General features: G+C 51.6%; 2 protein-coding genes across 2 annotated transcripts in view; both read right to left on the bottom strand.

Annotated features, from left to right (window-relative positions):
- The window catches only part of TRMT11 (tRNA methyltransferase 11 homolog), a 28,344-nt gene extending 16,532 nt beyond the window's left edge, over positions 1-11,812 (bottom strand). The window contains exons 1-9 of the mRNA XM_054174147.1: positions 11,691-11,812; positions 9,207-9,272; positions 8,398-8,471; positions 7,436-7,517; positions 7,249-7,341; positions 6,212-6,346; positions 4,772-4,928; positions 3,968-4,048; positions 2,005-2,169 (exon numbers count right to left, since the gene is read on the bottom strand). Of these exons, the coding sequence (XP_054030122.1) occupies positions 2,005-2,169; positions 3,968-4,048; positions 4,772-4,928; positions 6,212-6,346; positions 7,249-7,341; positions 7,436-7,517; positions 8,398-8,471; positions 9,207-9,272; positions 11,691-11,765 (928 nt within the window). The 5' untranslated portion in view covers positions 11,766-11,812. The remainder of the gene's footprint in view (positions 1-2,004; positions 2,170-3,967; positions 4,049-4,771; positions 4,929-6,211; positions 6,347-7,248; positions 7,342-7,435; positions 7,518-8,397; positions 8,472-9,206; positions 9,273-11,690) is intronic.
- A 9,133-nt stretch (positions 11,813-20,945) lies between these two features.
- Positions 20,946-26,814, bottom strand: HINT3 (histidine triad nucleotide binding protein 3). Its single transcript, XM_054174146.1, has 5 exons — positions 26,632-26,814; positions 25,868-25,985; positions 23,488-23,557; positions 22,558-22,684; positions 20,946-21,762 (listed from the first exon to the last, which is right to left on the bottom strand). The coding sequence occupies exons 1-5, from the start codon at positions 26,767-26,769 to the stop codon at positions 21,715-21,717; spliced, it is 501 nt and encodes a 166-aa protein (XP_054030121.1). The 5' UTR covers positions 26,770-26,814; the 3' UTR covers positions 20,946-21,714.
- Positions 26,815-27,356: the final 542 nt, after the last annotated feature.

Genomic DNA, 27,356 nt, shown 5'->3' on the forward strand with positions numbered 1-27,356 from the left:
GGCTGCTTCTCAGACATTGTTCCACATTTCTAACAGCATAACATACTTCCTGTCCAACAGATGTGCTCTGGTGAGACCTGTTTCAGCATCAGGGCAGCACTGGCATCACCATTTTGGTGAATGCAGGAGCTGTGACCCAAGCTGCAAACTCAGTCCTAACTCATTTTACTGCCACACACTGTTTCACTGCCAGGCAGGCCCAACATAAATAAGCAGGCAAGCCACAAATAAAGGTCACACTCCCTGTCCCTAATTCATACAGATGTGTCTCACTGCAAAAGCCAGCCCTAGAGATCAGAAAGTGCTGTATGAAGGTCTTCAACTTATTCCCTTGGCTTCTGCTCCCTCTAGTGCATGAGAAGGGCTGGTAAGCATACCAGTTTCTAAAAAGGCAGAGGATCCTTTCAAACCACTGCTGCTTCCAGTAGAGAGTAGCATAGAAACATGGAATCAATAAGGTTGGAAAAGACCTCAGAGATCATCAAGTCCAACCTGGCACCCAACACCTCAGGACTATTAGACCATGGCTTCAAGTGCCACATCCAATCCCCTCTTGAACCCCCCCAGGGATGGGGACTCCACCACCTCCCTGGGCAGCCTGTTCCAATCCCTGACACTCTTGCAGCAATTTTCCCCAATATCCAACCTAAACCTCCCCCAGTACAATTTGAGGCCATTTCCTCTTGTTCTATCACTTGTTAACTAGGGAGAAGAGACCAATCCCCACCTCATCCTCTCAGGGAGTTGTAGAGAGCAATGAGGTCTCCCCTCAGCCTCCTTTTCTCCAGGCTAAACAACCCCAGTTCCCTTGGCTGCTCCTCACCAGCCCTGTTCTCCAGAGCCTTTCCACAGCTTTGTTGCCCTTCTCTGGATCTGCTCCAGCCCCTCAATGTCCTTCTTGGAGTGAGGGCCCCAAAACTGAACTCAGTACTCAGGGTGCAGCCTCACCAGTGCTGAGTGCAGGGGGACAACCACTTCCCCACTCGTGCTGGCCGCACTGTTACTGATCCAAGCTGGGATGCTGGTGGCCTTCTTGGCCACCTGGGCACACCCTGGCTTATCCTCAGCTGGCTGTCAACCAGCACCCCCATGTCCTTTTCTGCTGGGCAGTTTCCAGCCACTCTGCCCCAAGGCTGGAGCATTCACGGTGCATTCATGTGTGACCCAACCACCATCCTTAAACAAAATGCAGAGACGTCAAACGCTGACCCCATTTCCACAGCACTGCTTTCAGCTGGCATGTTCTGCACCATGCAAGCTGCAGATGTCAGCTCTCAAGGTATTACATTAAAGGGGGAAGGGGGAAGGGGGAAGGGGGAAGGGGGAAGGGGGAAGGGGGAAGGGGGAAGGGGGAAGGGGGAAGGGGGAAGGGGGAAGGGGGAAGGGGGAAGGGGGAAGGGGGAAGGGGGAAGGGGGAAGGGGGAAGGGGGAAGGGGGAAGGGGGAAGGGGGAAGGGGGAAGGGGGAAGGGGGAAGGGGGAAGGGGGAAGGGGGAAGGGGGAAGGGGGAAGGGGGAAGGGGGAAGGGGGAAGGGGGAAGGGGGAAGGGGGAAGGGGGAAGGGGGAAGGGGGAAGGGGGAAGGGGGAAGGGGGAAGGGGGAAGGACCAGGTTGGAAAAGACCTTCAATATCATCAACTCCAATCTTTCATCCAACACCATCTAATCAACTAAACCATGGCACCAAGCACCCCATCCAGTCTCCTCTTAAACACCTCCAGTGATGGTGACTCCACCACCTCCCTGGGCAGCACATTCCAATGGCCAATCTCTCTTGCTGGGAAGACCTTTCTCCTCACCTCCAGCCTAAACCTCCCCTGGCACAGCTTGAGACTGTGTCCTCTTGTTCTGGTGCTGGTTGCCTGGGAGAAGAGACCAACCCCCACCTGGCTACAACCTCCCTTCAGGTAGTTGTAGAGAGCAATAAAGTCTCCTCTGAGCCTCCTCTTCCCCCTCCTCTTCCTCCCAAACCAGTGTGATTAGGCAACAAAAAGCACTCTGAACTTACGATCTGTAATGATGGCATCAAAGAGCATCCCCTTCCTCCAGACTGGCCTTGACGAATCAGACACCAGTGCATCAAGGTAGTATTTCTCTAACCCATACTGCCTGAGGTTTGCTCTGATGTTTTCATCTGGCCCTCTCCATTTCTGGTTCTTTCTGCTTGCCTTGCCTGGGAGGAGGAGCATGGAATGTGGGGGGAGGAGAAAAAGAGCAGTCAACAACTGTGGTGGAAAAGCTTCCATGGACTCTGTCACTCCATTTAAAGGAAAATAATTCATAGAATCAATAAAGTTGGAAAAGACCTCAGAGATCAAGTCCAACCTAACACCCAACACCTCATGACTAACTAAACCATGGCTCCAAGTGCCACATCCAACCCTTTTTTGAACACCTCCAGGGATGGGAACTCCACCACCTCCCGGGGCAGCACATTCCAGTGGCCAATCTCTTTCTGGGAAGAACTTTCTCCTCACCTCCAGCCTAAACCTCCCCTGGCACAGCTTGAGACTGTGTCCTCTTGTTCTGGTGCTGGTTGCCTGGGAGAAAAGACCAACCCCCACCTGGCTACAACCTCCCTTCAGGGAGTTGTAGAGAGCAAGAAGGTCTCCCCTGAGCCTCCTCTTCTGCAGGCTAAGCAACCCCAGCTCCCTCAGCCTCTCCTCACAGGGCTGTGCTCCAGACCCCTCCCCAGCTTTGTTCCCCTTCTCTGGACACCTTCCAGCAACTCAACATCTTTCCTAAACTGAGGAGCCCAGAACTGGACACAGGACTCAAGGTGTGGCCTAACCAGTGCTGAGCACAGGGCAGAATGACTTCCCTGCTCCTGCTGGCCACACTGTTCCTGATGCAGGCCAGGATGCCATTGGCCTTCTTGGGCACCTGGGCAAAGGGCTGGCTCATGTTCAGCCAACTCTCAACCAGTACCCCCATATAAAAAGCTGAGCCTAATCTCCTGCCCTTTTCTACTCCCTGTCACAAGAATTTGCAGTACAGCTTCAGAGGTATCAAGGAATAACAGAAGCACATGAGCAAAGTTCTGCTGCACCATCTACACAGGGGGTCACAGAACACATTCATAACAATCAGGTTGGAAGGGACCCCAGGGATCACCTGGTCCAACCTTTCTAAGTGATGGTGGACTTGGAAGGAGTTGGCCCAGCAGCCTGAGGTTTAAAATTGACCAGTGAAGGGACCCCACTGCTTCCCTTGGGAGATGATTCCAGTGTCTGGCTGTGCTCATGGGGAAACATTTCCTTCTGGAGTCCAATGGGAATCTCCCCAGCAGTCACTTGTCCCCATCACCTCTTGTCTTTTCCATGGGACTCCTTGTAAAAAGGGAGTCTCCATCCTCCTGGCAGCCACCCTTTATGTGCTGGTGCATGGCAAGAATGTCTCCCCTCAGCCTTCTCTTCTCCAGGCTGAACAAGGCCAGCTTTCTCAGCCTTTCCTCCCATGGCAGGGCTGCCAGGCCTCTGATCACTCTTGTGGCCCTTCTCTGGACACTTTCCAGCCTGTCTGCATCGTTTTTGTACAGCATGACTGACAAATGATTGCAATTTATGGTGTATGAGAAGCTCTCCCTTCCCTCAGGTGTAATCCTGCCCAGGAAGTCAGAGATGATTTGCACTTTTCCAGAGAACTAAGACTTGGATTAGGCTTCCTGAGACAGGTTATGAGAGGCTTCCTACAACACAGGCTAGGCAAGCACACAGCTGTTGCAGCTCTAATTTGGAACTTGGGTTTGGTTTGCCTTATTTGTTCTATTAACTCTGTCCTGCCTAAAAGGAAAAAAAGTAAGAGAACAGCTTAGCTAGGGCACACATGAACTGGGGGGCAAAACCAAACATGATCACAGAACTCCTGTGTGGATTAATACTGCTTTAAAATCCACTAAGTGCCATCTACCTCCTTGGCTACTCTTAAATTCCAGAGAGTAACACTGCAGTGGCTTAGAAACCACAACATACCTAAGCCATGGATTGTGTTGTAATCTATGTCAGCACCACACACATAGGCTCCAAAGTGTGCTGAGGAGATCAGAAGGCCACCTGTGAAGGGGAGAAAAGGGGGAAAGGTATGAAACTGCTGTCATAAATGTCAGCTGTTAGGGTCTGGGTTGGAGTTGAGGAGGTTGCATCAGTAGCACACTAGACCAAAGGAATGGAGAAGGGGAAGGGGAAGGGAGGGAGGAGGGCAAGGGAAGGGGAAGGGAGGGAGGAGGGCAAGGGAAGGGGAAGGGAGGGAAGAGGGCAAGGGAAGGGGAAGGGAGGGGGGAGGGCAAGGGAAGGGGAAGGGAGGGGGGAGGACAAGGGAAGGGGAAGGGAGGGGGGAGGACAAGGGAAGGGGAAGGGAGGGGGGAGGGCAAGGGAAGGGGAAGGGAGGGGGGAGGGCAAGGGAAGGGGAAGGGGCTGCAAGGAAGGCTCTAGCCAAATTCATGGTCAGCTTTGGATCTTAAGCAGTCCAGCACACACATGAACTGCTGTTCAAACCATGCTACATAACACAAGGCTTGTCAGGAGAGATTTTCCATTGGAATGTGCTGCCCAGGGAGGTGGTGGAGTCACCATGAGTGGAGGTGTTTAGGAAGAGACTGGATGGGGTGCTTGGTGCCATGGTGTAGTTGATTAGATGGTGTTGGGTGATAGGTTGGACTTGATGATCTCGAAGTTCTTTTCCAACCTTATTAATTCCATTCTATTCTAAATGTAGTGTGAGCACTACCACAATCTCCCAGTTTATCCCCCCAGCAGACAAAAGCCCCACATACACACCTGTTCCAACAAATGGATCATATACAATATCATTGGGTTTTACTCTCCCATGGTTGGCCATGATGAAAGACAGGCAGGCATCCATGCTGGTATTTCCAATGAAGTGTCTCTTTTTCACACTGTAGGACTCAATAAGTTCTCTTTGGCCATCTGCAATCTGTTGAAACATGAAAAAAAATCACTGTGAGGCCTTAGATATGAGAGAGCAGCAGACAGGCTAACAGACCTTGCTGAAGAGACACCATCCAAACAAAGAGGAGAAGGAGAGGAGAAGGAGAGGAGAAGGAGAGGAGAAGGAGAGGAGAAGGAGAGGAGAAGGAGAGGAGAAGGAGAGGAGAAGGAGAGGAGAAGGAGAGGAGAAGGAGAGGAGAAGGAGAGGAGAGGGAGAGGAGAAGGAGAGGAGAAGGAGAGGAGAAGGAGAGGAGAAGGAGAGGAGAAGGAGAGGAGAAGGAGAGGAGAAGGAGAGGAGAAGGAGAGGAGAAGGAGAGGAGAAGGAGAGGAGAAGGAGAGGAGAAGGAGAGGAGAAGGAGAGGAGAAGGAGAGGAGAAGGAGAGGAGAAGGAGAGGAGAAGGAGAGGAGAAGGAGAGGAGAAGGAGAGGAGAAGGAGAGGAGAAGGAGAGGAGAAGGAGAGGAGAAGGAGAGGAGAAGGAGAGGAGAAGGAGAGGAGAAGGAGAGGAGAAGGAGAGGAGAAGGAGAGGAGAAGGAGAGGAGAAGGAGAGGAGAAGGAGAGGAGAAGGAGAGGAGAAGGAGAGGAGAAGGAGAGGAGAAGGAGAGGAGAAGGAGAGGAGAAGGAGAGGAGAAGGAGAGGAGAAGGAGAGGAGAAGGAGAGGAGAAGGAGAGGAGAAGGAGAGGAGAAGGAGAGGAGAAGGAGAGGAGAAGGAGAGGAGAAGGAGAGGAGAAGGAGAGGAGAAGGAGAGGAGAAGGAGAGGAGAAGGAGAGGAGAAGGAGAGGAGAAGGAGAGGAGAAGGAGAGGAGAAGGAGAGGAGAAGGAGAGGAGAAGGAGAGGAGAAGGAGAGGAGAAGGAGAGGAGAAGGAGAGGAGAAGGAGAGGAGAAGGAGAGGAGAAGGAGAGGAGAAGGAGAGGAGAAGGAGAGGAGAAGGAGAGGAGAAGGAGAGGAGAAGGAGAGGAGAAGGAGAGGAGAAGGAGAGGAGAAGGAGAGGAGAAGGAGAGGAGAAGGAGAGGAGAAGGAGAGGAGAAGGAGAGGAGAAGGAGAGGAGAAGGAGAGGAGAAGGAGAGGAGAAGGAGAGGAGAAGGAGAGGAGAAGGAGAGGAGAAGGAGAGGAGAAGGAGAGGAGAAGGAGAGGAGAAGGAGAGGAGAAGGAGAGGAGAAGGAGAGGAGAAGGAGAGGAGAAGGAGAGGAGAAGGAGAGGAGAAGGAGAGGAGAAGGAGAGGAGAAGGAGAGGAGAAGGAGAGGAGAAGGAGGCAACACTCACTCACTCACCCATCTACCAAAATACAGCTGAAAGGGCTCTTCTGGAACTTTATTAGGGTCCATTCCATAATCTTCCAAAATCCAGAAGATGTGCTCTGGGTTCTTTAAATTGACTTTTCCTTTGAATGGCAGAAATTCAAGGGCCTGTCCAAGAAACAGTGTGGGAGAGAGAGTCAGAACTTTGAAATATGCACCCCATGCAAACACAAAATAAATTAAAACTGGGGAAAAACCAAACCAACCCAAAACAAAAACCAAACCCAAGCAAAACCCCCAAACCCAAACCTAAAATACCTAAACCCCACAGTTCCACTTGTGAGAAATGACAAATTAGTGCTGAAAGTACCTTCTCCATTTTCTCTGGATGTTCACAGATTCACAGAATGGTCTGGGTTGGAAGGGACTTTAAAGATCATCCAGTTCCAACCCCCTGCCATGGGCAGGGACACCTCTCCCACCAGCCCAGGTTGCTCAAGGCCTCATCCAACCTGGCCCTGAACACTCCCAGGGAAGGGGCATCCAGGACCTGCCTGGCCAACCTGTTCTAGTGTCTCACCACCCTCACTGCAAAGAATTTCTTCCTAATCTCCAGACTCAATCTCCCTTCCTCAAGCTTCAATCCATTCCCTCTCATCCTATCACTCCCAGCCCTTTTACAAAGTCTCTCCCCAGCTCTCCTGGAGCCTCTTCAGGTACTGGAAGGCTGCTCTAAGGTCTCTCCAGAGCCTTCTCTTCTCCAGGCTGAACAGCCCCAACTCTTTCTCAGCCTGCCCCCATGGGAGAGCTCCTCCATCCCTCTGCTCATCTTGGAGGTCTCCTCTAGAACCCATGTGCCTGACATGGTCTGCTTCCAAACCCAAAATGTCAAAGCCATGAATTCTGAGGGAATTTTCCTTCAGACTCAAAGACTTCGTTCAGAGTTGAGTAGATGCAAGGGCATAAACTGCCTGCAGCAAACCCACACTGAGATACACTGATAGCACAGAGCAAGAACAACGTGAACAGATTAAACTGCATGGCAAAAGATGTCTTGAACACCTACTTACATCTATCTTCTGTATCTTCTGTGCTTGGGTCAGTGTTTTGTTAAAGGTGTGGATATGAACTTTGTAAGTGGAGTCTGGCTGTAGATATGGGAGCTGGAAAACAGGCAAAGAGACTTTCCTTAGCACAGCTGCAGTGCCACTGAGTGTGAGACAGGAGCCAGGTTATGCAGACTCTGTACATGCATACCATCTTGTCCATTGGATAGCTCCTCAAAGCTGCATAGAGCTCCCCTGCAGATCTTCCATGACCCCACAGTTCAAATATAGACCTGAAATGACAAAGTTTTGGAGAGGGCAATCACCCCAAACTGACTATAGTCAGAGAGCCACACCACAACTGTGCTGCTCACTCTGAGCCATACCTCCAAGGTACCCCTCAAGCCTCATGACCCAGAGGTGTCATGGTAGGCAGCCACCTCTGAAAAAGACCAAAGGCCACTGCAAGAATCACTCTTTGGCTCTTCAATTTTCTAGCAGGACCTCTGCTGCAGCTGAGGGCTCAGATACCAGCACTAGGAGGGTGGCACAAGGAATCCACTTGCTGTTCCAAACTTGATTTTAATGCATCCCTGGCTTTGTCTTTTAATTCCATAGCATTTCAAAGCAAGCTACTAACTGTTATTCAAGGTGATGCTACAACTCCTGGCTCTGCACCATTGCAAGACCCTGCACTGATCACACACAAAGTAAAGAACATGGGCATGCCACAGGCTCCAGCAACACCTCCTCAATTCTAGAGCTAATTAGAGGCTGCTTATTTTAAGAGCCCAATATAAAAACCACTATTTTATATACCCAATAGAGAACAGTTTTCCACCACCTACATTATCATTTACATTGTACAGCCAAAGATTGATTGGCCTCAGTGGTCTTAAAGGTCTTTTAGTTGGCCTCAATGGTCTTAAAGGTCTTTTAAGGCACAGTTGGCCTCAATGGTCTTAAAGGTCTTTTAAGGCACAGTTGGCCTCAATGGTCTTAAAGGTCTTTTAAGGCACAGTTGGCCTCAATGGTCTTTTAAGGCACAGTTGGCCTCAATGGTCTTAAAGGTCTTTTAAGGCACAGTTGGCCTCAATGGTCTTAAAGGTCTTTTCCAACCAAAATGATGCTGAGATTCTATTCTATGACTCTCTAGGATCTTTCACCTCTTACTTTGCACACACTGTCCTCTTCATCAGTCCCCTTGCCATCTCTTCTGAAGGAATACTGAGAATCCAGAATGGAGACTGAAATAAAGAGAGGATAAAAGTGATGCACATACCCAGCTGGGGGATGTCACATGAATTACACAGCTACATAACTCTGTTCAACAAAAAGCAACCCATGCCTGCTGAAGATGGAAAACAAACAGGAGTCTCCTAACTGTACAGAGAGCATGAGGACAGAACATTCAATCTGAGGTCAAACTGCATACACAGCTTGAATGTCTGCAAGAATTTACCAGGCATTTCATTTTCCCAGCAGACTTTTGACTGGGTAAAATAATCTAGAAGAGCATAAATAAGAATATTAATCCTCTAAAGAGTCAAACCCCCTTAGTACATGCAAGCAGCAACTTAAACCCAGAAGCTTTCTCTGACTGCACACTGAAGCCAGGCTCAAACAGCTTCCTAGCTTCACTCTTCCAGATGGGCTGCCTCTGATTTAGAGGCAAGCACCAAATTCCAGCTGCTGCTGAATGATTTCCTGGCTTGGCTTGCTGTGAAAAAGGAGGAGATCCTCCCAGCAGATGGCACTGCTTCTTTTCACACTGTCCCAGACATCCCCAGGTGTGTGCAGTGCATCTTTTACTCCACTCTGAATCTGGACTGAAACTGAGAATTGCTGAGGTTTGGAAGATTCCTGACTTTCCTCAGAAACATCAGCATTTCTTCAGCTGCTCAGATTTAAGGACAGTAAATGCACTGCAGAGGACACACTTGCACACCGTACTCCAGGAAGGTATTTTGGTCCTCACTTACATTGTCCCGGATCTCCTGCTCACTGCTGAACTGTCCCCCATAAAGTGAGAGCAGAGAGGTTATTTCCTAAGTGAAAAAAACAAAGGTCAGGCTTTAAGAGCAGTAACTTCTGTTTAAAAGACAGAAAACTACAAACCAACCAACAAGCAAGAGCATACCATAAATTCTAATGCAGGAAACAGTGTGGCCAGCAGGAACAGGGAAGTCATTGTGCCCTGTGCTCAGCACTGCTTAGTGCACACCTTGAGTCCTGTGTCCAGTTCTGGGCCACTCAATTTAAGAAGGACATTGAGACACTTGAAGGTGTCCAGAGAAGGGCAAGGAGGCTGGGGAGGGGTCTGGAGCACAGCCCTGTGAGGAGAGGCTGAGGGAGCTGGGGTTGCTTAGCCTGGAGAAGAGGAGGCTCAGGGGAGACCTTATTGCTGTCTACAACTACCTGAAGGGAGATTGTAGCCAGGAGGGGGTTGGTCTTTTCTCCCAGGCAATCAACAGAACAAGAGGCCACAGTCTCAAGCTGTGCCAGGGGAAGTTTAGGCTGGAGGTGAGGAGAAAGTTCTTCCCAGCAAGAGAGATTGGCCACTGGAATGTGCTGCCCAGGGAGGTGGTGGAGTCACCATCCCTGGAGGTGTTCAAAAAAAGGACTGGATGTGGCACTTGCAGCCATGGTTTAGTTAGTCATGAGGTGTTAGGTGACAGGTTAGACTTGATAATCTCTGAGGTCTTTTCCAACCTTATTGATTTTGATTCTATACATTGGAACAGGTCTGCCTGAAGGTATTGATAAGGAAACACTTGCCATGCACCTCTCTGTCCATTAGAGACATCCTGCACTGCAACACTGGATGTCTGATGGTACCCCTCAGTATCTGACCTAACCAAGAACTGATTCCTGACCATGGAGCAGGGCTTCTCATCAACTAAGAAAGATGAATCACAGAATCTTATTCTACAGACACTTAACAACGAATGTGGACTTCAACAAACACCTTCAGCTGTTGTGATCCCACACCACAGAATCACAGACTGGTGAGGGCTGAAAGGGACCTCTGGAGATCACCTAGTCCAACCTCCCTGCCACAGCAGCATCACCCACAGCAGGTTGCACAGGAACATATCCAGGCCAGTTCTGAATGACTCCAGAGATGGAGACTGAATCACCTCTCTGGGCAGCCTGGTCCAGAGCTTTACCACCCTCAAAGGGAAGAAGTTCCTCCTCATGGAACTTCCTGTGTTCAAGTTTATGCCCATTACCTCTTGTCCTGACACTGGGCACTACTGAAGAAGGCTGTTCCCATCCTCCTGAAAGCCACCCTTTAGGTATTGATAAGCACAGATAAGATCCCCCCATCAGTCCTCTCTTCACCAAGGCTAAACAGGCCCAAGTCCCTCAGCCTTTCTTTATAAGACAGATGTTCTCCTCCCCTAATCATCTTTGTAGCCCTTTGCTGTACCCTCTCAAACAGTTTCCTGTCCTTCTTGAACTGGGGAACCCAGGATACAAGCAGCCCTCTCATCTCCCACAAGCAGGTGTAGCAGAGATGGAGATCAGGCAGCTGACAAGGCTGAGAAATCTGCCCTGGATCCTTGTGCAAAGCTTCAGGCAAATCAGATCCCTAATGCTGCTCATCACAAAGGCAAACACCTGGCTGAGCAAGACAAGAGAAGGGAAGTGGAACCAGGAACGTCCCCAGAGAGGGACATGATTTAGCACCAGCCTTGGCAGAGTTAGAGAATGGCCACGATGGTCTGACCAAAACAGTTCTGTGCTTCTACTATTTATGTACCCACAGCACACCGGCAGAAGCAGCTACCCAGTTCAAAAAGCCAAAGAAACAGGCCCTTAAAAACATTAGGAAGAAGTTAAAAAACAGTAGGAAGAAGTTGTTCCCCATGAGGGTGGTGAGAGACTGGCACAGGTTGCCCAGGGACGTGGTGGAAACTTCATGCCTGGAGGTGTTTGCAGCCAGGCTGGCTGTGGCTGTGAGCAACCTGCTGTAGTGTGAGGTGTCCCTGGGCATGGCAGGGGGGTTAGGACTGGCTGAGCCTTGAGGTCCCTTCCAACCCGGACAATTCTGCGATTCCATGATTTGGTAAACCCATTTCCCGCCCCGGCCATCATTTCTTATTGGAGCCCCAGGTATTTGCTGGCAACCTCCCCCCGCCCCAAAGGCTCTTGAAATGGACCAGGAAAGCGCTGCCTCAATTTAGGCTCCAGGCAGCGGCTTCCCACGGAGCCGGCGGGCAGCAGGAGGGAGCCTGCGGCCGCTCCGAGGAGGTGAGAGGCAGCCCCGCATCCGGGGGGTCCCTTGCCGCAGGACACGGGGAGCTGCCAAGGGGCACCGGCAGCCCCTCGCCGCCGGCTCCCCCTGAACTCCGCCGCAGCCAGGCCGGCGGCGGCACACAGCCGGGGCCGCGCCGCCCGGAGCTGCGCCTCGCCCGGCTCCCCGCTGCCCGGCCCCAGCCCCGGCCCCGCGGGGCGCTCACCGGCAGGCGGAACTCGAGGTGCTCCTGGGCCAGCAGCAGCAGGTAGCGGGGCAGCAGCGGGGCGCGCAGCGCCATGTCCGGCCATCGCCCGCCTCCCCGGGCCGCATGCGCTGCCGGGCGGGCGCAGCGCCGCGGCGGGAGGAGCCCGGCGGGGAGAGGGGCGCGGCCTGGCGGGGGCCGGGCGCTGCGCTGCGCTGCGCTGCGCCGGGCGCTGCGCCGTGCCGGGCTGCGGCTGGCCCCGCCGCACGGCTGTCGGCAGCGGCTCCGCCGGCCGAGGCGGAGCTGAGGAGGGGTCAGGGCGGGGGCAGCTTGGGAGGTGCTTTCCAGCCCGCCCAGCGCTCACCTCTTCTTTTTCACCCCCCTCCCAACAACTTCCCCTCACCGGCGTCCGTGCAGCAGCTCGTTAAGCACCATTAACAATTAACAGAGGCCGGAGGAGTCGCGTTCGTTTTTCCGTGGGAAGGAGGTCAAGGCCGGCGAGGGAGCAGGTGGGGTGAGACACAGACCCCCAGCACAGGGGCAGAGATGGGGCCTCCCCAGCGAAGGGGGGAAGCTGAAGGAGGACAGGAGGGCTGTTTTTAAGTGCCAGTTTATGTTTTGTTCGATTTTCACCATCTAGGGCTGATAGCTGTAATCCCCTACCCACTGCTTTCCCTGTTGCACTGAGGTGAAGGGTTCAGTTCCTCCAGATTTTGGTAAGCCTTTTGCTAGCACCCGGCCAGCTCAGCCCTGACCTCATGCTCTGTATTTGCTGTGCTGATTTTTTTGGACAGGTTTTTTGGCGTTTCCTTTTGCTTTGTTGTCGTTCGTTTGGTTTTCTCGATGGCTGAGATAGTGCTTGTGAGCTCTGAGCACCGCACAGGCCGCCTCCATAAGCTCATCCTGTAGCTTCTCCACTTCTCTCTTGCTCTGCTGCCACCCAAACTGAGGTTTGGCAATGAAGCCTTGGTGCTGCTGGTTGAGGAGAAGATCACTTCAACGTAAGCTGGCAGCTAAATGTGCAGTTTGCTAGAAGAGGAAGCAAAGGAGGCAGATGTGGATCTGGGTCGTGCACCTCAGCAGCTGAGACCGAGCAATAAAGGCATTGCTGAGCTGCTGAGGGAGCCCTGAGGCTGAGTGCTCACAAAATCGTGGGACTGCTGAGAGAGTCAGGGGAAGGAGGCTGCTTTTGGTTTCCCATTCATTCTCGCTTTAGATTTACTCAGCTGTGTAACTTCCACTTTAGAAACCCCTTAAGAGGGGTTATTGCTATTATTGTTTAAGCTTAATCTCTTTGAGACTGGCTTTCCCTTACTTTACCTGCCGAGCACTGCTGCTTGTTCTTTGAAGGTGAACACCTCCGTTTTCCAGTGATGCTATTTTTTTCTACAGAAGAGCTGAACTCGCAGCCCTGTTTCTTCCTGCCTTTGCCTGGAGGATCCGTGCACAGTCACTGACAGTCTGGTTGTGCTGCTCAGCATAGTTTGGAAGTGGGGTGTGTGTGTGTTAACAAGTGAGACTTGGAGAGTATCTGACCCTGACATAACAGCGAAGTGCTTTTCAGATGATGTGTCTGTAAACTTCCCTGGCGTTCCTGTGCTGCCACTGAGGAGAACCAAGCCATTTGTTCGCGCGGATTTGGGGAGTCGGGACTGAATTACATAACTGTTTGAGGAAGAACACTTCTCCTTTTTAGCCTCTGGGGGAATTTGAAGCACACAAAACCTAATTCCACAGGTTGAAACTCCTCCAGGGAGCTAGAATTAACCACCCTCCTCTCCCAGCAGCTGTAACAGGATCAGATGACAATCATTAGTTTCAATTTAAAAGTGAGAGGCTATGACTGAAAAGCCATTATTTAACGTGTGCTGCTGCATAGCTTTCTCCACTGTCTTTCACAGCCATTTTGTGGTCATCTTCTGCTCTTCCAGACCCTGGAGAAGCAGAAATGTTTATTGACTGTGACTTGCATGCTCTGCTGGGTCGTTCAGGGAGCTCTTGTCACTGCTCACAAGGTTCATGTGCAACAGCATCAACATATCTACCTGGGTAAATACCCTCACTTGAAGGGGGGAAAAAACCAACAAACCAACCACCCCAACAATGCTTTTAAAGTCTAGAAATACCTAATTTATGATCCAGTTATTAAATTGTTCAGACTTTGATTTCTCTCCACTCCCCTATAGAAAATCCTGCACTACTTCTCTGCTTTCTCTCTTTTATCTGCTTTTCTGTGAAGAAAAAGACCAGCCCTACTAAATGTGCTCTGGGGAAGCTCTTCATTCCTGTAACTCAACAGGTTGAGGATGGGATCCGGCAAAGCCGTAATTACAGGTGGATCCCTCTAGGTATAGAAGAGTCTGTCCCTAATTCATTACAATAATTACACATTGCCTAGAGAGCCCATCACCTAATTACAGGTAATTTGCGCCTGGAGCAGCTGGGCAGCTTTCGGCTCTCCGGTGCTGCCTGCCCCTGGGTTGGAGCTGGCAGAGCGGCTGTGCGGCAGAGCCTTTTAAGGCAGAACTATCCCTCCTGCTTTTGTCTTCTGGGCTAAACCGGCCCTTGCAGGCAGCACCGCGCTCGCCGGCTGCATTTCTGCTTCTCTTTTCAGTGCCTGCTGAGGAGAAGCCTCCTGCTCCCACCACGGCTCAGAATTTCAGCCCCAGGTAGTGCTTTCCGTGCATAATGGCTCCTGCGGTCTGTGGGAAGCTCGTCAGCAGAGCCAGGCTTTGTCCACCTTTAATCCGTGTGCGGGCAGAAGGGCTGCCCACCCCTGCGCGGGGGTTGGTGGCTGCCTCTTGGGGAATGATTTGCTTTCTGGCCTGTCAGTAAGCCTGCGCTGGGCAGCTCAGGCAGGGCTGCTTGGGAAGGCTGCGGGGCTGCTGCTGCAAGGACCCAGTGCTTTACGAAGTGTCACTGCGGGAAGAGCGAGCGCTGTGCACGGGGGTGTTACACGGAGCCTGGGGGGTGTGTGTGGTGACTGGGACTGGTGGCACAGTGATGCTGGGGCTGGTGGTATGGTAAGAGTGGGACTGGTGGCACACTGTCTAACCTTGTAAGCACAGCTCACTGCCCTACGTTGCAAAGTGCCTTCTGAATTTTAGCTAGCTTTTACCTTTTTCACAGAGGGCTCTGAGGAGACCTTATTGTGGCCTTCCAGGATCTTCCTTCCAGGGGGCCTACAAGAAAGCTGGGGAGGGACTTTTTAGGGTGTCAGATAGTGATAGGACTAAGGGGGATGGAAAGCAAATAGAAATGGGTAGGTTCAGATTGGATGTCAGGAAGAAGTTCTTCACCATGAGGGACAGTGGCACAGGTTGCCCAGGGAGGTGGTGGAAGCCTCATCCCTGGAGGTGTTTGCAGCCAGGCTGGAGGTGGCTGTGAGCAACCTGCTGGAGTGTGAGGTGTCCCTGCCCATGGCAGCGGGGTTGGAACTGGCTGATCCTTGAGGTCCCTTCCAACCCTAACAATTCTATGCAGAATTACAGGTGGACTTAATCTTCACCTTGCTAATGCCTTTTTCAGGAGCCTTGCCTCTCACCCAAGCAAAACACTTCCCACAATTCTCAGGCTGCTTTGTTGCTCTTCCTCCACAGCTGCCCCGGCGCACCGAGGAACTGCAGCCACCAGCCGGCAGCGATTCGCTTCCCCCTCGAGCGCCGCAAAAGACTCTCAAGCCATGGAGGAAGATAAAGGGCAGGGTGCTAAAGCTACCAGCGCTGTGGGTGACCTGAGGAAAAGCTGGCAGAGCTGGGCAGAGGATCACATCGAGTACCAGAGGAAGAACCCTTTCAGCAGCAACGACAGGCTGGCAGCGAAACCTGGGCACGCTCACAGAGGAGATCCCACCTACGGGCGACCTCCGGAAGGGTCTCGGACGGAGCAGAGAGGCAAGGATGCTCACTCCCACGTGGGGAAGGAGGTTGAAGAGCTGTGCTTGATCATTAGGAGGACTGGCCAGGTGGGAGAAGACGGCCACGTGAGTGTGACCTTTGGGCAGCTGTTTGAAACGTACGTGACTATTTCCAATAAAGTGGTGGGAATCTTGCTAAGAGCCAGGAAACACGGGCTGGTTCATTTTGAAGGTGAAATGCTTTGGCAAGGCAAAGATGATGATGTGGTCATCACTTTGCTACAATAAGGATTTGTCCTCTAAGGAATTCTGCTGAATGCTGCATTTGGGGAGGGGAAACCCCCCCCCCAAACCCCCCCCTAGATGCCATCTTGAACGAGGTTTTCGTTAGAGGATTTCAACACTTCTTACCTGGGACAGGAGCAGCAGAGACAATGAGTGAGAAGGGTTAAAAGATGTGTATTTTTGTCAAGCTGGGAGAGATTTGGGCAGAAATCACCCTGCTGCCATTGGATTGTCCTTTATTAGCATCTACCACCAAGTATTCCACAGTTCTTCAGCTCACTCCACAGGCTTCCTGCTGTAGGTCGCTGATGGTGTCAGTGACTAACTTGCTACTGTACAACACTGATCCTTGCAGCTTGTGAAACACTTGCTGGGGGGATGGGGGTTGGGGGGGGAAACTTTGGTTTATAAACCATGGAAATGAAAACTTTGCTGGGAATTAATGCACTTAAAAAAAACCACCCCCACAAAAGAGCCCTGGGAATATAGCAAAGGTTGAGGTGATTTTTTTCCTGTGGTGAAAGTGAATAAATGGAAGGGATTTTTCATGAAGCAGATGAAAATCCCCAACTCTGTAGAAGTAGGGCAGCAAGGATCTTTGTTGGTCCTGAGCTGGTTGTAGGTTGTGTGTAGTTGGGAGAGGTGCACCAGTGCTGCTATTCAACAGTTTCTTCTCAGCATCAAAGCTTCTCCAAACCTTCTGTCTCCTCTTGTTCTTTGTCCTGTCTCACACCATTTCTACCTGCTCTCCTGATGCTGTGTCATCCCCTGGAAGAGCACAGAGCTCTGCAGCCTTTTTGGTGAATTCAGCTGTATGCCTTGACAGCAAGTGGGGTGCCACAATGTGAAGATGTAAAAGACAACAGAAACTGTTCAGTGGGGCACTGTGCAGTCAGGGAGTGGGGGAAGCAAGCTTCTTTCTCTTCTTTCACCCAAATGTGGCGAGGTTGTTGACGAGAGAGGAGCTCCTGTAGTGCTAAATACAGAAATCAAAGTCTGGTGGTGCAGCTGAGGCAGGGCTGTGCTTTCAGGGCACACCTCTGAGTTCCCCAAAGCAGGACTAAAAGTAATCAGCTCCTTAAAACAGAGATCAAAAGATGGCCAACAACCATTTCCTTTAGGGTTCTTGCAGGGGAAGAATGATTAAAAGAACCCAATCAGAAGAACCATTGCTTATATACAACAGCTGGAGCAATGCTCTTAGAAGGTAACCAGGACCTGTACTGACAACAGTTCCCACCAAGAAAAGAGAGTTTTATTGCTCTGCTTACAGAGCTTTTCACTAGGGCAAATAAAAACTTGGCTGTGGTGTTAACTCCACTGCTTGAGGGGTCTTGAAAGTGAGAGCCTCTCTTGCCTCAGAAGGATATTGAGATTGATCAGGTTCATCATTTATGTTAAAAGTGGTAAATTATTCTGTGCTGTATATAAAGCAGAACTGTTTAGGCCAGAAGCCTAGAAGAATGTTCTCTTGGTTTGACACTTCTGTCTAATGTGCATCACAAGGAGCCTGGTGACTGAGCAAATAAAAACAGAGACATCTTTTTTGTTAGCCCTCTGCCTCCTTTTCTGAGTGAAAAGACAATGAAATTAGGAAAGAAGGGAAGAAATGAGTGAACTGAAATTGGGATGTCCAGGGGACAGGGGAGCCAGAGGCAGGCAGAGGATGGAGGAGGAAACAAAGGGTAGGACACTGAGACTCTTGAAGGTGTCCAGAGAAGGGCAAGGAGGCTGGGGAGGGGTCTGGAGCACAGCCCTGGGAGGAGAGGCTGAGGGAGCTGGGGTTGCTTAGCCTGCAGAAGAGGAGGCTCAGGGGAGACCTTCTTGCTCTTCCCAACTTGCTGAAAGGAGGTTGTAGCCAGGAGGGGGTTGGTCTCTTCTCCCAGGCAACCAGCACCAGAACAAGAGGATGCAGTCTCAAGCTGTGCCAGGGGGAGTTTAGGCTGGAGGTGAGGAGAAAGTTCTTCCCAGAGAGAGTTGTTAGCCATTGGGATGTGCTGCCCAGGGAGGTGGTGGAGTCACTGCCCCTGGAGGTGTTCAAGAGGGGACTGGATGTGGCACTTGGTGCCATGGTTGCGTAGTCATGAGGTGTTGGGTGACAGGCTGGACTTGATGATCTTTAGGGTCTTTTCCAACCTGTCACAAACAGGCACAGACAATGCTGTTAAATGTGGAATAACAAACAAGGGGTTGGTTTTGACTTGTGACAGGTCAGGCTTTCAGAGGGGCAGTTACAACTTCAGCACAGAAGTGTCATTCTCTGGGTTTGCAGCAGGTTGGGAGTTTATGTAAAACCACTGAGCAAAAGAGGACAACTAAAGCTTTGTCATTCTCAAACATGTAGCCAAAAAGCAGCTTTTCTCAGGACTAATACTGGATCAAAGCACAACAGAGCCAGGAGCAGTGGCTAAGCAACTCTCCTTTGCTTCTCCAGGCTCTTGCAGGGAAAGGGCTGCAGAGTTCACTCTTGAGAGTGTTTTAGTGATCTTTGCTCACTGCAAAGCTCTACAGAGGGTTCTGGAAGCTTTAAAATGATGCTGTGATGCTGCTGTTGAAGAGGGTGGCACAATGGAGTCTGCACACTGCTGCTGCCCAGGGCCAGACAGCAATTCTGAAACATACTCAAAGCATCAGGCTTCTCAGAAAGCACTTCTTCACCTAATTAATAAAATGATCTGCTGAGCCCAAGAATGCTTGTCGGTGCAGGAGGAGAATGAGACTCTAATGAAGGGCTGAGCATTCATCTCAGTCATGAATGGGGCTGTGGAATGCAGGGCTGTCTGGGCTGGTCTGAGGCCTCTCTGCACAAGCTGCAGTTCCCTGTCTTGTTCATGAGGAAGACTGTGGAAGCCAGATGATACTCTCAATTTGCCTTTCCAGCCTTGCTGTCATTAGTGGGTCCATCAAAGTTGGCCTTTGTGGTTCTGTGTACCCCTGACAAGGCACAAGGTCTGGCTGGGATGGAGGTAATGTTCTTCAGAGCAGCCCAGAAGGTGCCATGCTCTGGGTCTATGCCTGGAGCAGCACTGGTAGCATCAGAGCTGTGGTGCTGGCTGAGCAGTGCTGGCACAGGGTCAAGGCCTTTTCATCAAATGGGCAGAATCCAAGGGCAGGAGATTGAACACATCCAAGTGCCAGGTTCTGCACACTGGCCACAGCAACCCCAGGCAGTGCTACAGGCTGGGGGCAGAGTGGCTGAGAGCAGCCAGGCAGAGAGGGACCTGGGGGTAGTGGTCGATGGTAGGCTGAACATGAGCCTGCAGTGTGCCCAGGCAGCCAAGAGGGCCAATGACATCCTGGCCTGCATCAGGAGCAGTGTGGCCAGCAGGAGCAGGGAGGTCATTCTGCCCCTGTACACTGCACTGGTTAGGCCACACCTTGAGTCCTGTGTCCAGTTCTGGGCCCCTCAGTTTAGGAAAGATGTTGACTTGCTGGAAGGTGTCCAGAGAAGGGCAACAAAGCTGGGGAGGGGCTTGGAACACAGCCCTGTGAGGAGAGACTGAGGGAGCTGGGGTTGCTTAGCCTGCAGAAGAAGAGGCTCAGGGGTGACCTTATTGCTCTCTACAACTACCTTAAGGGAGGTTGTAGCCAGGCAGAGGTTGGTCTTTTCTCCCAGGCAAGCAGCACCAGAACAAGAGGACACAGTCTCAGGCTGCACCAGGGGAGGTTTAGGCTGGAGGTTAGGAGGAAGTTCTACACAGAGAGAGTGATTGCCCATTGGAATGTGCTGCCCAGGGAGGTGGTGGAGTCACCATCACTGGAGGTGTTCAGGAGGAGACTTGATAGGGTGCTTAGTTGCATGGTTTAGTTGATTAGGTGGTGTTGGAGGATAGGTTGGACATGATGATCTTGAGGGTCTCTTCCAACCTGGTTTATTCTATTCTATCCTATCCATCCTGCTCTGCTCCTCCACTGGGCAAGAAGCTGGGAGAGGGTACAGCCCTCACAGCAGGCACACACTGACACTCCGTGCCATACAGTGTCATGCTCAAGAATGAAAGGCAAGGAGATGGAGGATTTCTGGGGGTGGATGGGGGCAGCCTTTGCTGCTGGCCTGCTTGTGGGAGGTCATGGGTGATCACCTTTGCCATAGCTTGGGTTTTTCTTTCATCTTTCCCTCATTTATCAAACTGCCTTCCTCCCCACCCAGGAGTTCTCTGACTTTCCCCATTCTCTCTCCCACCCTGCTGTGGGGAGGGGTGAAGAATGAGCAAAAGGCTATCCAGGGTCAATCCCCACAGCCAACTATTCCAGTGCACTGGAAGACCATTCCAAGATTAGCATTTATTCTGCTTGCTCATCAATCCTTTTTGACAACAGTTGATGTTTAAATATTACATGTCTCACTTGCCTACAGTTACATAAATTAATTACAGATCAAAACACATACCCAGGGTTAACTCCTGAAACAGCTTGATGTTCAGACATTTCACAAAGCCAGGAGCCAGCTCAAACCTTCTCATCCATTGCACAGCAGCAGTCAAAGTTCAGTGGCTTCAATTCAAACTCAGTTAAAGCCCTACAGGGCTGCAAACAACATGGAAGGGGACACCAGGAACAGGGGCTTAGAGAGTTGTGAACTCTTCAGAATAGGAAATGTTGTTCTTCAGAGCACTGTGAGCTTTCTAAAGCCTTGTGTGTAGTTTGCTGCAAGAATACTGCAGTGCATTGGACCACTAAGGCAACAGGTGCTGGAGCAGTGGAAAGCACTGAGAAGAGTAAGTTTGGGGGAAGCTTGCAGGTGCACCAGACCACCACCACCTCAGCTGCATCTGGGCAAGGACACTTGGCTTAGTTTGGCATCCAGAGACAGAAGAAAGCAAATCCAGTCTCTGTTTTCTGGAGTCTTAATTTCCAGCCTGCCTTAATATGGTACTGAAAGCCAAAGCATTGCCCAGCAGAGCTGGACAGCAAAGGCCAATGTGCAACCAGCTCCTTAAGCAGCCCAACATGTTCCAGTTTTGGGCTGAGTCCCTGCTATCCCAAATTCCAATCACACTGCTGTTATGCAAGCCTGCACTGAAGACCTATTTCTCCCCTGACTTCATTCCAACATCAGATTTAGCCAAGCCCTTTGTAAGCTCCAAGGGACTTGCAGTGACAACAGTAGCAGAACCACCTGCAAAATGTGGTTGGTTTTTTCCCTGCCATCATGGAGAAGAGTAGAAATTAATAAATGAACTAAAGATCAACTCCTCTGAGCTCTTCATTTTTTTGGCCAACACACAGACAACATCATGCACATCAGGGGGAAACAATCTTCAAGCCCAGCAGCCAGCCCCTTACACACTGTGTTGGATGTTCTATTGCATCTCACCTTGGGCACCTATTGTATGAACATTTACTGTCTCTCTGGCATGCAACTGAGAGAGGTAATAAAGTGGTTCAGTCTGTAGGGTACCTTCAGCAATGTAGCTGCTCCCAACCTGGTGTAAGGATCATACAAGCACAGGTGGGGAATGTCAGCTGTACACCCCAGGAGAATGCACCTCTCAAACCAAAGCTGGATCCCACCACAAGCATTTCCTGTGGTGCCTGCTGTCAGTGGTAACTTACAGCCTTGGTAGCAAGGCATCCTGCTGTTACACCCTGCCCTCCACTACTGGGCAAAGTTCCCTGCATGTGTGCATGAATTCTGTATGTACAGGTACACAAACATAAAATCAGAGTTAAAACACATCACCTTCATGTCAGAGAAGTTCAGAGGCTTCAGTCCAGTAGAAGTCCAGAGGTCCAGTATCCCACTGAGAGTGTCAGGCTGGCAGCCACATAACCTCTGTTCATTTCCTCATAAGGAACTAAAGCTTTTTTTATCCTGGTGTATTATTGGCAACATCAAACTGTGCAACCTTAAATCAGAGTTCAAAGAACCAGCTGGCTGGTGACAAAGGGCTCAGAGTGCTCTCAGCTGGCAGCATTTGTAGTTTGCAGTCGCTCAAGGAGTTGTTCAGCCTGTGGAAGACAAAGCAGTGCAGCACAGAATCACCAAGGTTGGAAGAGACCTCAAAGATCATCAAGTCCAACCTGGCACCCAACACCTCATGACTAAACCATGGCACCAAGTGCTACATCCAGTCCCCTCTTGAACACCTCCAGGGGCAGTGACTCCACTACCTCCCTGGGCAGCACATTCCAATGGCCAACAACTCTGGGAAGAACTTTCTCCTCACCTCCAGCCTAAACCTCCCCTGGTGCAGCTTGGGACTGTGTCCTCTTGTTCTGGTGCTGGGTGCCTGGGAGGAGAGACCAACCCCCTCCTGGCTACAACCTCCCTTCAGTGAGCTGGAGAGAGCAAGAAGGTCTCCCCTGAGCCTCCTCTTCTCCAGGCTAAACAACCCCAGCTCCCTCAGCCCCTCCTCATAGGGCTTGTGCTCACCAGCCTCAACTACCCCTGGAGCTTCAGTTGCCTGAAAGTTCCATCACAGCTGAGTATGTCCTTCTAAACTGAAGCATTAATACTTATCAGGTGTCCTCAGAGGTGCATGACACTAGCCTAAGCTAGCCATCAGACTCAGAAGTGCTGTGCTGTTTGTTGCTGTTACTGGCACTCCCTTCCCCCCAGTAACCATAAAAGTGAAGGGTTTTCCCCTTGTGGCTTTTCAAATGCAAAATATACCTCATTAATAATGAATGACAAAAACCAATCAGTCAGAAGACTTTCTGGACACAGGTGAAGTGTTAGAAAGGCATCACATGTTCAGCCTGTGAGGGAAAGCCTCCCCAGAGTCTCTCCTGCGTTATGCTTACCGTGATGAACCAGTAGGAATTGATCTTGTAATAGAGTCTGGATAAGAATCCCAGCTGGCTGGCTGGGGCCAGGACATGGAGATGCAAGTGGGCTATGGAGCAGAAGGGAGGCCAGTGAAAACCCATCCTTCAGGAAAGGAAAACAAGGGAAAAAAATGCTGGTGATGTTAGTTGAAGGATGGAGTAGAACACCACAAGCTATTTAGTGTGATCACCTGACTGAACTGCTCCTGGCACTCCTTGGCCACAAAGGCAGGAACAAAACCCCTGCCCTGCAGGAACACATTTCCTTTCATTATGCTCTCAGGGAGCCTCTTCCAAAGCCCATTACCTTCCCCCTTCACACCTCTGTGAAAAAGGAAGCTTTAAAAAAGCAAATGTCTCCTACCCAGTCTTCAGTTGGAAAGCCAGCTCTCAGCAGATGAATGCAGCTCCTACCTGACCTCATGACGAAGGCCCAGCTCCCTGCACACTGTTTAAACAATGCTATAAATTGCTTTGGCTGTCTAAGGCAGTGGGCTTAAAGCAGAAGGTGCAGCACTGCAATCAGATGGAGGCAGGTATGGCTGAAACACAAAGCAGTGCCCTGCCTGGAGAGCAGAAGTCTGCCTCTCCTCTGGAACTGAGCATTTGCAGCATGTAATTGAAGAGCAGCCTTTTAGACAAGTTGTCTGAAGGGCCTTCCTGTCCCCCTGATGTGGACAAGAAAGAGCCTCCATAGCTGGAATGCAACCTGCCCTGGAAATCCATCAGGAAAAGGGAGTTTATATCCAGTGCCAGCACATCCCACTCAAGAAGCCCTACAGCAAGTGAACTCAGGCCCAATTCCTTCAGTAAATCCTGCTGCAGTTGGTGCCACCAGCTCTACAGTAGCCTTCTGAAAAGTCAAAATCACACTCCACACACAGAGAGAAGGTTTCAGCTCCATACCTTATATCACTCAAGTCACTAACATCATTCCTCTGGAGGACAGCTTTCCCAACTTCCATCATTCTCTTCACTGTGAAAGACAAATTCCCTTTACTCTTTCAGCAGGGTTTTCCACATCCAATGTCTTCAAGTAGCTTCAGAAAGGTGTTCTTCAGAGTATTAGCTTCAACAAAACTCATCACACCAAGATCACACCCATGGGTTTTTCAACATATAAACCATGTTAAGGACCCTATCAAGTCTCCTCCTAAACTCTACTACTCCTTGGAAAGGCTGGACCAAAGGATTCTTGGGGTCCCTTCCAACCTGGCATCCTGTGATTCAGTCTGTGGAATCTTTCCACCTCATAAGCAGAGCTGCACTGATAGTTAGCCTTTATGATCCATAACAGACTTCCTGGGGTGACTGCTTTCCTTTATCTGTGCTCTAGGCACTGCTGATGTATTTGTTCTAAGCAAGGTTTTCTCCTTCGAGGCAACACTTCTCTGACCAGTGAAATTCACAGAATCACCAAGGTTGGAAGAGACCTCAAAGATCATCAAGTCCAACCTGGCACCACAGACCTCATGACTAAACCATGGCACCAAGTGCCACATCCAATCCCCTCTTGAACACCTCCAGGGATGGGGACTCCACCACCTCCCTGGGCAGCACATTCCAATGGCTAACAACTCTCTCTGGGAAGAACTTTCTCCTCACCTCCAGCCTAAACTTCCCCTGGTGCAGCTTGAGCCTGTGTCCTCTTGTTCTGGTGCTGGGTGCCTGGGAGAAGAGGCCAACCTGTCTACAACCTCCCTTCAGGTAGGCCTCCCCTGAGCCTCCTCTTCTGCAGGCTAAGCAACCCCAGCTCCCTCAGCCTTTCCTCACAGGGCTGTGCTCCAGACCCCTCCCCAACTTTGCTGCCCTTCTCTGGACACCTTCCAGCAAGTCAACATCCCTCCTAAACTGAGGGGCCCAGAACTGGACACAGTAAAGAAGAAACTTCTTCCCTGAAAGGGTTCTCAAAGCCTGGCACAGGCTGCCTGGGGAGGTGGCTGCATCCCCATCCCTGGAGGGGTTTCCAAGAGACAGAGATGTGGTGCTGAGGGGCATGTTTTAGCCCCAGCCTTGGCAGACTTAGGGAATGGTTGGACTCACTGGTGTTAAGGCCTTCTCCAACTGCAACCATTCTATGATTCAATGTTTTAGAGTTTTATCTTGTTCCACAAATGACTGAAATTCACTGGAACACCATCTCCCCCTTTTGCTCTGAGAGATAACACAGCACTTGAAATACACCTGTTACATGACCGTTTTATAACCCCCCCTAATGTAAACGTGCACACAAACCTCAGAGAGCTCAACAAAGCAGCAGACAAAGGCTTCCCAAAACAAAGCTGCAGCTCCACCCCAGCGCAGAGGCCTCTCCACTCCGTGCCAACAAAAGAGATTTCACACCCCGGTGCCACAGGATTCCAGAGCTGCACAAAGGCCCTGTGCTGTTCCAGAACAGCAGAGAGAGGCTCCCAGGAAGCCTGCACTGACTCCTACCATCTATTCCCACACAATTAACCAGGCTGGAAAAGAATCAGAGATCATCAAGCCCAACCTATCAGCCAACACCATGTAATCAACTAAACCATGGCACCAAGGGCCTCATCCAGCCTCTTCTTAAACACTTCCAATGACGCTGACTCCACCACCTCTCTGGGCAGCCCTTCCCAGTGGCCAATCTCTCTTTCTATGAAGAATTTCTTCCTAACATCCAGCCTAAACCTCCCCTGGCACAGCTTGAGACTGTGTCCTCTTGTTCTGGTGCTGGGTGCCTGGGAGAAGAGACCAACCCCCTCCTGGCTATAACCTCCCTTCTGGCAGTTGTAGACAGCAAGAAGGTCTTCCCTGAGCCTCCTCTTCTCCAGGCTAAGCAACCCCAGCTCCCTCAGCCTCTCCTCACAGGGCTGTGCTCCAGACCCCTCCCCAGCTTTGTTGCCCTTCTCTGGACACCTTCCAGCATCTCAACATCTTTCTTAAACTGAGGAACCCAGAACTGGACACAGGACTCAAGGTGTGGCCTAACCAGTTTACATCCTTGACCAAACAGCATTCAGAGATGCAACTGAGTTAACAACACAGTATCTAAGGCTGAATAAAACAGAATAGAACAGAATAGAACAGAATAGAATAGAATAGAATACTCCAGTCCAGGTTGGAAGAGACCTTTGAGATCATCAAGTCCAACCCATCACCCAACACTATCTAATCAACTAAGCCATGGCACCAAGCACCCCACCCAGTCTCTTCCTAAACACCTCCAGTCATGGTGACTCCACCACCTCCCTGGGCAGCCCACTCCCATGGGCAAATGATTTCCTTCGAGCCAAAGGCAGACTTGCAGCCTCACCTAGTGGTATGTGCTCTGTCTTCAGCGTTTTGCAGTTTCCCAGGTGCTCCACCGGCACCACCAGGTAGTGGTGGGGGGCACCAGGTTTGATATCCTTAAAGCAGACAAGGTCTTCATACTGGGGAGGGAAAAAAAAGGATGCAAACATATTAAATCGATGAAGATATTGGCAAAGAGGGGATAACGAAGTGTCTGCTCCATCTCGGTGTGATGCTTAAGGTCGTACTGGAAGTAACTAGCAAAGAACCGAGTTTTTTGGAGGCAGCCTATAGAAAAATTTGTAAGCACCTCTTGTGCCCTCGGTTGGCCTTCTGCAGTCAGGGCTCCTCGGCGTCAGCTTTAACGTTTTGAGCTGCTGTGCCCACGTTTAAGGCCGGCAGGGTATTTTCCTTCCGACCGACATCTGCCTCCCGTCCCCAGCCGAGCCGAAGGTCCCTACGGCTCCCGCAGCGCGGCCAAGCCTTTGGAAGCGACGCTGGCCCGGAGCCGGCAGCCCAAGAGCCGGCAGCAGGGCTCCCCCGCCCATGCCCTCGGGAAGCCCCCCAGGCCCTTCCCCTTCTCCCGGGACCCGGCTGCCCCTCCAGGCCCCGGCCCCGGGACCCGCCCAGGAGCTCTCACACCAAGGCGGCAACAGCCTCCTCATCAAAAGCCAGCACCAAGCGGCCCTGCAGGCCGACAAGCGCGGCGGAGCCCCGGCCCGCAGCGCCGGGAGAGCGGAGGAGGCCGGCGGCGAAGGGCGGAAAGGCCGCGGAAGGCTCGCTCACCTCGCTGGGGAAGAGCGCCGTGCCCGGCTCCTCCCGGCGAGCGATCCTGCAGAACACGCACTTGCGGTCGTAGCCGCCGCCGCCCCCGGCCTCCTTCCCTTCGGCGGCTGCGGCGCCCGCAGCCCCCTCCCCTGCCATGGCCCCGGCCCCCAGCCTTGGCCGCTCCTGGCCGCCGCCTCTCGCCCGCCGGCTCGCCTGCGCCCGCCCCCTAGCGGCGGAAGAGGTAGGGGCGGGGCAGAGCCCTTGCGCTGGCGGCCAGCGGCCAATACCCTGCATCAGCGCCGCCTGCGCCGCTAGGCGGCGCGCTGGGACCGCGGCAGCGCCCCCTGCTGCCTCGCCGGGGCCGGGGGCTCGGCCGCGGTACTGGGGCAGCACCGGCAGGCATGGCCCTGGGACTGCCCTCACCCCTTGCTTCCTCTAAGCAAGTAAGCGACTCTAGCAGGTTGCTTAGAGCCCCGTCCAACCTGACCGGCCGTGTTAGCAGGGATCACAGAATCACACCTTTAAGGTCACCCAGCCAGCCCAACCCTTCTCTACCTCTGCCAAGGCTGGTGCTAAACCACGGCCCTCAGCACCACACTGCGGGGACAGGGGGTTGAAAAACGCATTGCCTGCAGACCGAGCAATTGCTGAGCAAGAGGCAATCCCTTTGCAAGCACCTGATCTGCTCCTTTGCTACAAAAAGCTGGATGAAATCTTTTGAGCTTGTTCTGGCTGCACCTGGG

The sequence above is a fragment of the Dryobates pubescens genome, chromosome 28, assembly GCF_014839835.1.
Source record: "Dryobates pubescens isolate bDryPub1 chromosome 28, bDryPub1.pri, whole genome shotgun sequence".
Taxonomy (NCBI): domain Eukaryota; kingdom Metazoa; phylum Chordata; class Aves; order Piciformes; family Picidae; genus Dryobates; species Dryobates pubescens.